Source organism: Metopolophium dirhodum, chromosome 1, assembly GCF_019925205.1.
Source record: "Metopolophium dirhodum isolate CAU chromosome 1, ASM1992520v1, whole genome shotgun sequence".
In the NCBI taxonomy this organism is placed as follows: domain Eukaryota; kingdom Metazoa; phylum Arthropoda; class Insecta; order Hemiptera; family Aphididae; genus Metopolophium; species Metopolophium dirhodum.
The window spans coordinates 9,255,345-9,268,783 of NC_083560.1; the positions used below are offsets into that span (position 1 = coordinate 9,255,345).

Below are 13,439 nucleotides of genomic sequence, written 5' to 3' on the forward strand. Positions count from 1 at the left end.
GACTAATTTTGTGCAACTTTTATTTACAACATTTTTATCAAATAATAAAACAAAATTTTCTTTATGTAGATACTTAATTTATCTTTATAAACTTAAAACTATTAAATAAATTAAATTATACACATTTTTATGACTCAAAAAGTAATTAGCTACAATTTATAAAATTGTGTAGGGACTATTATATTTAATTTATGGTCAAAGATTTAAATTAGTAATTTAGTAATTACCTAGCTTATAATATTATAATATACATGACAGAAAATAAAATAAAGTGAAAAAATTCTTGTCTTCAATTGTGTAACTTGCCACAAAATAAATGTCATGTAACGTGAACATTATCACAATATTTAATCATCCTCATCATCTGAAATTAAACTAACACCTGCAAAATGACAAAATAAATAATACATATACTCAATCTTATCAATAGGTACTAAAGAAAAAATAATATTCTCACAATCTATTTGAAATTTAAACATAATATGTATTAACATAACATAATATTTTTTCTCATAGGTTTTATAAAAAAATAAACTTACAATTTGTTTAATTTTTTAATGCCAATTGATGTGGATTATAGGTAATAATCTACAAGAATATTCAATAAAAAAAAAAATAGTAAAAATGTACTTATTCCCTTTTGCCCGGGCACCGTCCAATTATATTGAATATTATCATACGTATTTTATAATATTTTAATTACAATACTTACTCATCAAAGGGTTTTTAAAAACAGGAAAACCGTGAGTTTCAAAAAACTCCTTCATGTAGCCTCCACTGATTGATCCGTAACTAGATATTATTGGCAACTGTATTTGCGGCATTTGTTCAACAGCATCTGTATTTGGCGGTTCTTCATCGTCAGATATACACTAAAAATAGTTGTACAATTAGTATAAAAATATATTATTTGGTGGTTAACAGACTGGTAGGTAATTTAAGCAATTAATACTTAAATTTAGCTACCTATGTCGTTTACGTATCCAAACGCTCTGTTATCTGAATATTTATAAGCGCTGTAGTGATTGAACACGTAATTATGTAGACTTGTATAAGTACATATTTTCATATATACTATTTATACATTATATTAAACAATCAATTGACAATTCTCTTGTTTATGTTAACACTTATATATATTTTATGTTTATATGGCTTATAATTGTTTGTAGAAAATACATATAATTGTATAAATGTGGTTGTTTGACACGAATAATAATATTAATAATAATTATAATACAGTAAAAACTCTTTATAACGAAAAACTCTATATAACGTAAATATTACATAATAATGGTTGGTTTGTTACTAACCCATTAGTCAATTCATTCTCTATAACGTATTAGTCACTCTCAATAGCAAAACAATATTTTATTTTACAATTTACGTGTTATTGTACCTATTACATATATAAATTATAAAATAATCGGCAATAATGCCGAAATTTCAAAGAACGATTACATTCTTTCATTATCTACTTTTAATATTGTTATTATCGATATTGAATAGGTATGTTAATTTTATTATCGACGTAATGTCTAACATTATACTCATGAGTGCATGACCACAGTAGTACGCTAACATTTGTTATGGCAAGTAAAAGAAAAACACTGTGTGTTGATCAAAAAGTCGCTTTAATACGTGCGATTGAAAAAGGTGAAAAAAAAGTGATGTCGGGAGACTTTTCGATTCAGCCCATCTACTGTTGCTACTATCTGGAAGAATAAGGATAAAATAGTGCAGGCTGAAACAGAAGGAAGTTCTTGTAAAAAAATAAGAAAATTGAAATTTGAAGACTTGGACCAGGCCATGTTGACATGGTTCCATAAACAATTAAATTATAAGAAATTACTTGTTTTTAAATGTTTTTCATGTAGTTTATAAGTAATCTAACCTAACCATCAGAATGTACATTTTTATAATGCTAAGCATACTAATTATTGTGTGTACATCCAATATATACAGTAGTTGTTGATTTATATTACGACTCGTAACACTATTGTATATTAAATGATCATACTTTTTATTATATTCTTTAATATATCCGATCTTATTATTAAACACCATTAGCTTCTATATAATATCTGTGTACTTCAACCACAACATACACCAGAAATCGGCTGAAAATATTTTAAGTGTATTACCTGTACACTGCTTTGATTGCTATGATTACTGCTGTCATCTGAATCCGATATAAGTATTGGATCATCTGTGAAACCATGACCTTGTCTTTGAGATACTTCTCTATTGTCAGACGGGACTTCCTCTTCATTCATACTTGAACTTCCACCATAATTCCCATTATCACGTAATTTTAATTTTTTTTTATTCTTCTTTACAGCATCCATATCTGAAATTTAATATTTAATGGTTTAAATCAGCGTTATTCAAACTGTGGTACACTAAGAAAATCTCACTTTATAAAAAAAATGGAATAAACCATTATTCACAATATATATTATTTGGTTTTTTTGATATTAAATAATAATATTAATAACAATTGTACATTTTATTTTTATGAATTAAATGCTTATATTATCATAATTTTGTAGTTCCTAATAAAATTAATTTCAATACATGTAAAATAAGAATTCTGCAGTGTTCATTTTTGATAAGCTTAAAAAAAACTTAGTTATTTCCCCAAGTGGTACATGAAAATTGTCAAACTGTGTAGGAGGTACGTGGATACAAAAATGTTGAGAACCGCTGGTTTAAATCATTTCCTTGATCATTTCATATACCCACAAATTATATTTTTAAATTACAACAAATAACTAATATCGGTATTCTTGGATAGGTTAGGTTAGGTTTAGATCGTTTGGTTACAGCATGAACTATTTATGAGAATACTTGTTTTAAATTTTCAATCTTTGGCTACAAAAATTGAACATTTTATAATTTTTTAACTCTAAATTTTTTTAAATTTTTGAGATTTTGCTAAATTTTGTCAATATCAGAAGTTTAAATATGTCTTTTAAAAATAATCGACCTTATGGATCTTTAATATTTCTCAACTGCTATTATAACTACTTATAAGGAACCTTGTATTCCATTTTCAAATTTTTTGATCCAACGTATAAAATTTTATTGACAACTATAAAAGAAAAAAATTAAAAAATTTCAACTGTCTATAAATAATTCAAAAAGAGACGAAAAATATTTTGAAATCGGTTCTTAGTTTTTGAATAAAGACAAAATAAGCATAGATATCAATAGAATTTTTCTTTTATCAATTTCTAACATGAAATAATTTGTCAATTTTTATGATTTTAACTTCAGACGTTCATAAAACAATGACTGAGGATTTACGATCAACTTTTTTTGTAATTTCCAACTAACATCAATTTAAGAAGAACATTGTATTATATTTTGACAAGCCGAAAAATCAGTAAAAACAGGGTATACAGAAAAAGAAAAATTATTGCGCATGCGCAAAATATTAGAACTAAGAACTTGTAAGTCATAGGAATTTATGATACAATAGTGTAACGGCAAACAGAATTCAAATATATGTATAAGTAGTAGATACTGAGCAATATAAGTAACTGTTATTAGTTTTTGCAGACACAGTATAAATATGAAAAAAAATTTTAGAGCAACCATGTCAATTTTGAAATTAATAATTTATCAATTTATAGGTTTTAATTAAGAACTCACTACTTTGTTTCTTGTCGTCCATTTTACTGTAGCTAAGCCGTGAATCTCGTTCCAGTTTTTTTTAGTTACACAGGTGGACTTTGTTATACTGTTTAATAGTCTGTAAAAAGATAAAATGATAAGTACTGTGTAATAACTAATAGATAGGTTGGTACCTAAAATTGAGTATTGCTTGATTAAAATTCAATAGGTAAGTATCTAAAGTTTATTATGTTCTATAATCAAATAGATTTAAAAGATAATGTAATAAAACTCACTGTGTTATAAATATATGATAGATCTTATTAATGGCCAAATTAATTTTTTTTAAATAAATTTACGATTATATTTCTTAGGATATTATAATATGTCAAAAAACAAATCTTCAATATTTTGATCTGAAAAAAAAACAGCATAAATTGAACACACAGGTTGTATAATAGGATAATAGCAGACACCTACTTTCACATTAAATTTAATCACTTTTAAATTTGCTCAGAATTTCATTAATATTTTTCAATGTGTCGGTTTTCCCAAATTCACAGCAGTCATGCTCTTATCGGAAGACGAATACCTAACAGTTTTTCTCTTGATACGTGGTATTTCAGATCAAATTCTGGAAAAATTATTAAACATTATTTTGAATAAAGCATAGACGGACTTAATTACTTAATCAGTTCTTCCCGGAATTGTGAGAAATACTATGACACAGTATATATGCAAAAAAAATTTAGAAACCATGTCAATTTTGAAATTAATAATTAAACAATTTACTGGGTTTAATTAGGAACTCACCACTTTTTTTCTGGTTGTCCTATTTACTGTAGCTAAGCTGTGAATCTCGTTCAAGTTTCTTTTAGTTACACAGATGGACTATGTTATACTGTTTAATAGTCTGTAAAAAGATAAAATGATAAGTAGTGTAATAACTAATAGGTAGGTTAGTACCTATAATTGAGTATTGCTTGATTAAAATTCAATAGGTAATTATCTAAAGTTTATTATGTTCTATTTTATATATTTAAAAATCTGGTGTCACGTGTTTGTCCGGGATAAACTACAAAACTACTGGACCGATCTTGATGAAATTTTTTACACTGTGTGTAATTTGGTCAAACTTAAAAGATAGGCTAATTTAAAAAGGGAGAGGACCAAGAGGTGCTCAAAAGGGGATTTTTGTTTATAAATAGTTGCCATGGGTTTTTAAGCTATTATAATAATAATAATAATAAAAATAAAAACTATTTGTAAAACTAAATCTTTGTACAGGCTAAACTCTGGAACTACTTATCAGATCTTCTTGATTTTTTTTTAAACGAAAGAGTATTTCATGGAGAAGCATAGGCGCCGACTACATGGGGGCTCGAGGGCCGCAGCTTCCATTTAAAAGATTAATCGGGCCTCATGAATATAATAATGGCAAAAGTCAAGGCTAAAAAGTAGTAAGTTCAGCCCCCATTGACATTTACAAAACCTGGCGCCCATGTGGAGAAGGTATATATGAAAGAAAATTTTAGGAAAATAATATATAATAATATATTGGTTAATCGGGCATGATTGTTGATTTGTATTATTATCATTTGTCAATATACATAAATATAATAGTAGCTCCAGAGTTTAGTCTGTGTATTCATATAGTTAGATATATATATATATAAATATAAATTAATGTTTGTGGGTAGATTAGACCTCTGGGAAGAAGATAAGTAAATTTACAAAGGGTTAAATTTGTTTTTTTTTGTATTCATCGGATTTTAGTATGGTTAGGTTAGGATAGGATTGTGTACAAATTGATTATATTAATCTACCGTAGGTATAATTAAGTAAAAACGACAAACTTGGTATATAACTTTGATACTTTAGAGTTAAATCATACACTTACGTACAAATAGCACGGGGTCCGCGATCTACCACAGGTAGATTGCCTACCTGATAATGTACTGCTGCGAGTCGGAATTTTTATTCCGGGCAAGAAAAAATTAAGATAAATTTTGAACACCATACACCGAATATTAAATAACGAATTGAAGAAAGTTTGAGTCATATAGAGTTGATACATTTAACGGGCAACAAAGTACACGGGATCATCTAGTAACCAAATAGATTTAAAAGATGATGTTATACTACTTACTGTGGAATTACTATTAATTTTAGTTTAATAAAAATTCACAAAACTTGAAACTATCTTACGCTTATAAATAGCTTAAAAAAATTTACAATATTTTGAAAATGTTATGGTGCATGGAAATTGCTGTTAATAAAAAAATTTACAATTTGAAATTACTATTATGAATGTGGTTAGTAATAATTAGGGTTCGGATTTGAAGGCAATATAATCAATAAAAAATCATTTAAAATGTAAAAAAAGTCATTTCATTTATATAAATAAGCAATTCAAAAATATACTACAAAATTAAATATAATAACTAGTTGGTATAAAAAAAAAAACACTACCATGTACTTTGATAAGCCGTCTTCAGTAAAACGTTGATGGTTTGGGCTCAAAATATTTTTATACATCGAAAAGGATCTTTCTACGTAAACCGAAGTTAAAAATTATTAAACGACAATGGCGGTCGACGAATGCGGACTGACGAACAATCTTAAATCTACACATTATGAACATGTTTTAATCTTTAAGTAGGTAGTACGAGTACTTTTATGGCCATACCAAATACTCCATAAGACGGTAATAGAGTATTCAGCGATATCAATAAATATCAAGCTCTTACCTATTTGTACTGAAAATATGTAAGCTGTGTATAAGATTATTAAATCAACTGAAAATTAAACACAAAAGGCATTTATAAGTAAAATGGGCAAAAAAAAAATACATCCATCGTCTTAAAAATTAAATGAAACACGATTTTGTATAAAAATTATTTTTCTATTATGATTATTAAAAGAAAGGCATTTGCCTTCAAATCCGAACCCTAGTAAAAATCAAAATATAATATGAGGAAAGAGCGATATTAAGCGATACCAATACACAATATGCAAATTTTAGGAAACATACCTTGTTTAGTGACAGTAGTTGTTGTAAATGGATGTTGTAGGTCCTCAGTATCATCAGGCTTAACTGAAAAAAATAAATTTAATTAATTAAAGAATTGTTCTATGCTTATTGTAACTTTTATATTATGCAGTCTTGTAAAAAACTTGTGTAACTACCAGGTTTCTCAATCATATTTATTCATTGGGTAACAAAAATTATTCAACTGAATATATATGAATTTTTTAGTTGAACACCACCTTTTTGGATTATTGTCCATATAATAAGTAGGTACCTATACTCCGGCCCACGAGAAATCAGTACCGTCACGCGCATGCAGAATGACCGGCAGCGACGGTGCGGAGCCCGATTTCCCCCACTATGTGGCATGTGCCGCAATCGCCGCGCGCTACGACCTGTATACAGAGTTGGTTGAGTGGGAGATGCGCGAAATCGGAAACGTTTTGGTCGAGTATAGCTACATTTTAAATGCTATACAATATTCATCTTTTACTTAGAAACACTTTTAAAATGTATCTTTTACAAGACTGATTAAATGTAACGTGATCTTACCAGTCACATAATATTGTTCGCCATCGTCCAATTCATCGTTATTCAGTAGTGTATCATCTGAAAAATCAGTAGAGATACATAAGACAAAAGGTCCTGCAAAGGAAAGTACACGATATGTCAATATATCATATTATATAGCGATTCTTCTGTATTAAAAAATAAATTTAACTCGCCAGCAAAGTTGTCCGTGCTATTAACTTCAATGTCACAATCAAATTCTGAATGAAGGCCTTCTACTGAAAGTCGAATCACGTCCTCCGCTATGATTGAGGGGGTGGGGAATGGTATTTTCCTGCTCCTGTTTCCAAATGTTCAAATCTTACATTCGAGGAAAGAAAATGATCGAAAGTTAAAATGTGATGGACATCGCACTTACCTATTGTTGCACTTTTTTCAGATTCTGATATTTTAGCTGCAGCTATGTTAAACTGCGCTACCAACACTCCTGCAGCTCGATGATTCCGTATGACGATATTCGATACTGCGTTAGCTCTTGACAAATTTATTAAACTGTGATGACTATCGAAATAATATTCTAAAACGTATGGAATTTAGTTGTCGGCTAACTTATAGGTTATACCGTAAATGATTATCGTTAGTTCGCGCTTACAAAATGCGTTACCAATAACTCGATAAGTAATCAATAGCCAATGATCATTCTCCCGGAGATTATAAACTGTATCCAATCACAGCGCGCGGAGCACAATCGTGTTTATCATATTCTCATCATGAATCTTTATCACATGATGTCGTGATATTACATTTAATTTTTGTATGACATATTTACGTTGAAATTTGAATTGATACGAATTTTTCATTTAATATTTACGCGTTTCCGTTATTTAATAAAAGACGGGAATTGTGATTGTGATTCTTATAATTTCTACTTGTGTTTTGTCTCCTACCTACTTGATTATAAATATGAAACGGATAGCCCCACTCAATCTTTAGTCCTTATATTATTAGCCTACTTGCCTTTTTACCTACTTGCGATTTATAACACCTAATGAACATCATAAAAATGACGAACAAGAGACGAGTGTAAAAAAGTCAAGACCAAGGGAGAATAAACGACAAACAATTAATGTTCATGGTAGACCATATGTTACAAGACCATGTCGCAACTGGCAAATTTCAAACTATAAATGGAAAAAAATTACCTCTAAGTATCGTGGGATGAGTTATACACCTCAACGATTTTTGGAATACTGGTGTAAAAGAAAAAAATATAAAATCCTGGAAAGTGGTAATAAGATAAATACATTTTAAAATATTACATTAATAAAATATTAAAGTTAACACTGGGCTTTCTTTTTATCTTTATTTGGTGATTTGTATGTGAATGAAGAGTTATAGCACTGGTTTTTTAATATAGATACTACAGTACTATGCTATAACCAATTGTTATTCGCTTAAGTTTATTGCATTTGCAAGTGTTAAAAATTATACGTCATTAATTTAAATTATAAAAATAATTTTCTCTGAATCGGTTCCAAACTGTCAATTCATATCTACAAAATAACAGTTATATATTAATACATACCTATTATATCTCGTATTATATTCTTATATGTGCAATAATTTTTGTGTATATTATATTACTATGTTGTTTGTATTAAACTGAATAACCTAGGTAGGTATATACCTAATTATTTCTTGTCTAAATGTTACGTTTTAGAATTGTGTAAATTATTATCATGAATTTAGTGACCACCTACTGACAGTTTAGTACTTTCCTTATGTTTAACCATAATTAATGTAGTAAAATGAATAAACTAACTATTTAACTTATTAGTTTTTATAAAATTATTATTTTATCATTAGTAAGCATGGTTTGTAATTTAAATGTATAACTATTTCATATACCTAGAACAAATTATAAGTATCATTTTAAAATAATAACTTTACAATAAAATGTATATTTTATAATTGGTTTGTACTGTTTTAATTGTATTTTATTTTTGAATATTATATTTTAATTTGTATAAATATTTAACTATGCTTGTTTTATTTTCCAGCTATGAATTATGTTCTGCCACAGTCTATTGATCCTATGAAATCAACCAATTTAGATGATACTAATTGTAAGTATTATTTATTATAAAAATTATGTAAAAATATGAATATTTTATATTTATTGCTTTACAGGTTCAGTTATAAACAGCCAAGTTAAGTTGCCACAGTCTATTGGTCCCATGAAATCAACCCACTCAGATGATACTTGTAAGAATTATTTATTATAAAAATCATATGAAACTAAATATTAAATATTTTATATTTTAATTGGTTTACAGGTTCATTTATACACAGTCGAGTTGAGCTTGTATCTACAATAAATCATTCCTTATCAATTAGTGTTGCTCCTATACCTTTTGTGTCGACGACCAATCGTTAGTATTATAAAGAATTTCAATAAATATCATCAATGATTTTTAATTTTCTATTTATTTTTCAAGTTAACGACCTTGATGGAATACAACCACTTGATTCAATAACACCTGAAGATCCTGGTTCTACTCAAAAAAAGTATACTCTTCCAAGGAGAAAATGAAAAGGCTGTCTAAAAGAAATCAATTTTACTCAGCAAAAATACATGATACCAAAAAAACAATTTCTATACAAGGCAGTAGTGGATCTGAAAAAAACGTTATCCATTGTAAATAAGCAACATTCAATAACTGAACATAAGGGTTTAGTTGCGCCCCAGGTTAGGTTAGAAAGTCTAGCTTTTACTCTCTGAATGGTCAAGTGAGTTACTATGAAATCAGATAGTAATTTATTTATGCGTAATATTTTTTAAACATAATATTTTATTTTAAATTAACAGTTTATAGGTGGCAACAATAAATTAGAAAAGGAAGCTTCAGACACTGCAAAACTCTGTCTATTTGTGAATTAAATTATTTGACAGTGTTTATAATAGTTCCAATTATTCAGCCTGGGAAGGAATTTGCGCAATGCTGTGACGTCCACATCAATCCATTGGAAATTCTGGAAGGAAGCTCTATTGGTTTTAGAGAGTATGAATTTTGGAACCTGTAAAGTTCCAACCATAAAAACCTAGATATCCACAATAATGTTTCCAATATTTATTTAAAAAACTTAAATAATGGTTTTAAATTTATACCTGCGCTTAAATTGCGCTCGTTTAATCAAGACCCAGGGGAAATATTTTCTGTTAAGCCCGCAGTCATGGTTTACAAAATACAATCCCAACTTTTTCCATTTTCAAAATTCATTTAAATCACTTGTTATCAATAATTTGATTTCTTCTCAATCTGTTGATGCAAACTTTCAAAAATATAATTGTGATAATTTAATGTGAAAAGTACTTGACACCTTAATTATGACAAGGAGGCGAAAATTATATTCTTTTGCATATTTTTTTATACAGTCACACGGGGGTTTGAAAATCTTTACAAATCACGAAACATGTAAATGAATGGCAAAAGTTGTTTTTGCATATTTGAAAATATTTCAAAACAAAAGAATATTTTGTATAATAAAGAATATTAGAGAATATATCGATTAATTATATAGATTTTTATATTTTGTGTTGCAGTGGTGTAAATAATATAAATGATATGCCCGATAATAGTGATATATATTCGTGTTGTATATTTATGTACCAATGTGTATACGTTAATTGTTATTTATAAGTTATAAACCTATAACCCATATAGTAATTTTTTAGTTGATTTATAGTACATAACAATGAAAAATTGTGTTAAAAATACGTCATTTATTTAATTTAATTAAACAAATAAAATATTACCTATATAAGTTGATGTTTTTTTTTAAGCGGTATTATTTTTTCTTAACTATATACCTATTTATTTTTTAGTATTTTTTTAGTATTATGTACTTTATTCTTGTGCATATAAAGGCATATTTTTAATTTAAGAGAATATATTTATATAAAAGCATATTTATTGCATATTTTATTATATATTTAAAGAATATTGGAAGAATATTTTCAACTTTTAAGAGAATATTAGCATCTTATTTTGAATATTTTAAGAGAATATTATTCACGCCTCTAATTATGAATAATACAGGCGTAGATGATATTATATTTGAACATAATATTCATAATTATTACAAAGCAGAGGCAGAGATTGTCTTATATATTATATTATATTTATATTACTAAGAACCTCATAAAAACTGTAAAATGTGATACTTGCCTCACAGTATTAACTGGTATGTATAGTAAATAAAGTGTAGTAAACCATAGTTTATTATTATACCTATCATGCCTATTTCCAAATTAATTTTAATAAGCTAAATTTCAGTTATGTTTTGTAATAATTTATTAAATTATGTTTAAGTACTAAGTCTTACTGTAGTTGGCCAGAAGCTGCTCTTCTCAACTTAAAATCAAAAGGAGGTTTGACATACCTAAATGATTTTATTTTTGGATTGCTGAGTACCTACTGTTGAAAAATCATTTACTAAGCACCGAGAAAGTAATAATGTTTTCGTATTGACTTCCTATTGATAAGTTCTTTAAAACTAATAAGTGAAGAGGGGGACTATGTATAAAACAGGTCAGTCAGCGGTTGTATAAAACACTTAAAACTTGAATAACAAAATATAAAGATTTCTATTAAACAAATTAGAGAAGATTACAACTAGTAATGATAATAAATATATACATATATAATGGTTATAGTGGCACACAACAGTGTTAAATACACCCACAGGTAATGTATGTATAGGTAATACATCTACTGGTCATACAATATTACCAGCAAACCTTTTTTTTTATATATATAGTCTACAACTACCACAGAATAGGTGAAATCAGAACGGACACTCTCCAAACCTATTCTGTGGTGAAATCACGGACTAAGATATCTTAGTCCGTGCCCCGTAGGTAAAACTAAATGAACAAAACTTTTAAAAATTACACGATTAATTTCGGTTTCTGTCTCGGAACGGCTGTAAGTGAGAAAAGTGACAGTTTTCGAAATATAGTGACAAACAATGACAGAGCTGCAGCTCTGCTATTTATTACCTACCCTACATAAATCTGATAATAATAAAAGATTGGCTACAAATTTTAGTGTTAAACACTTACAGACTACGAATTCGGGATTTGGCTACCTGGTATTCTGTTAGATTAACAAGATTTATAATAAGAGTTTAAATCATACCAAAAATATTTAATGTGGGTATAATATCTTTAATTACTAATAACTATAAATTGTGTTGGTATAATGATTACTCTTAAATAAATATTTACGATAAAAAAAAAAATAATGACTTAAATTCAATCTTTTCGTTATATTTTATTTACAATAAAAATTAAACATTATTGTCATCTAATATAGAGTAGATCGGTACCCACTTGATTGGTTTTTAATAGGTGTTTAAAATAATAATATTATATTATGAACTACAAATTTAAAAAAAGGTGGGTAAGTGGATGTCGCTCTGCTGTACAGCAGGTTACAAGTCGGTCACTGTAATGGATGGTGTTAAATTTGAATTCAATGATATAATATCATTGTATAAGGAAAACGATTCTGAGCGAAAATGGTCAATCAGCCATAATATTACCAAGTATATTTGATGATATTATTGTGAATAAAGTAATTTATATATAACCTATTTACGTGAAGCCTTGTTTTAAATTTTCAATCCTTAGTTATAAAAGTTGAACGTTGAATGAATAACTATGAATGCTTATAAAAAAAAATTATGCATATGTATTTTTAATATTTTTCAACTGCTATTAGAACGATATATCAGGAGCCTTATATTAAATTTTCACGCTTTGTTACCCAACAAATAACTTTTATTGATATTTATAGAAAAAAAAACTAAAAAAATTGAAAATTGACAATGTTTGTCAACAGCTCAAAAAGAGTCAAAATATTTTATAAATTTTATGGTATATAGAAAATGCCAATATAAACACTCGGTGAAAATTTCAAGTATCTACAGTCATTCGTTTTTTAATTACAATAAAATAAGAAAATTGTTACACGAGAAATCGAGTGAATATCAAATGTTGTAAAAATATAAATTTCTGACGCTCATAAAAATTTAAATTAAGTTTCTTCTAGACATTTTTTTTTTTGATAAAGGTAGACAAACTTATGAGTAATCTTATATTACATTTTCAAATCTTAGATTTAAAAAGAAAAATTTTTATGACTTCTCAACTCATAATAATTTGCTAATTTTCGTGATTTTTCCGTATTTTGTCAAAATTTGAACTTTAAATGCT

The 13,439-nt window shown here is 27.5% G+C and overlaps 2 protein-coding genes across 4 annotated transcripts; one reads left to right on the forward strand and one right to left on the reverse strand.

Annotated features, from left to right (window-relative positions):
• Positions 1-5: 5 nt before the first annotated feature.
• On the reverse strand, positions 6-7,298 carry LOC132935040 (uncharacterized). Of its 3 annotated transcripts, XM_061001478.1 has the most exons (10): positions 7,202-7,298; positions 6,653-6,715; positions 4,432-4,531; positions 4,306-4,337; positions 4,099-4,252; positions 3,915-4,034; positions 3,658-3,757; positions 2,145-2,350; positions 713-872; positions 6-382 (listed from the first exon to the last, which is right to left on the reverse strand). In XM_061001478.1, exons 7-10 carry the CDS (start codon positions 3,677-3,679, stop codon positions 348-350), a joined length of 423 nt encoding a protein of 140 aa, XP_060857461.1. In that variant the 5' UTR covers positions 3,680-3,757; positions 3,915-4,034; positions 4,099-4,252; positions 4,306-4,337; positions 4,432-4,531; positions 6,653-6,715; positions 7,202-7,298; the 3' UTR covers positions 6-347. The 3 variants fall into 3 exon arrangements, with proteins under 3 accessions (XP_060857461.1, XP_060857462.1, XP_060857460.1); XM_061001479.1 differs by lacking the exon at positions 4,306-4,337 and having other exon boundaries at positions 4,120-4,252; XM_061001477.1 differs by lacking the exon at positions 4,306-4,337.
• Positions 7,299-7,996: 698 nt separating this feature from the next.
• Positions 7,997-10,956, forward strand: LOC132935811 (uncharacterized). Its single transcript, XM_061002432.1, has 6 exons — positions 7,997-8,447; positions 9,220-9,285; positions 9,350-9,424; positions 9,496-9,591; positions 9,658-9,949; positions 10,029-10,956. Exons 1-5 carry the CDS (start codon positions 8,378-8,380, stop codon positions 9,750-9,752), a joined length of 402 nt encoding a protein of 133 aa, XP_060858415.1. The 5' UTR covers positions 7,997-8,377; the 3' UTR covers positions 9,753-9,949; positions 10,029-10,956.
• Positions 10,957-13,439: the final 2,483 nt, after the last annotated feature.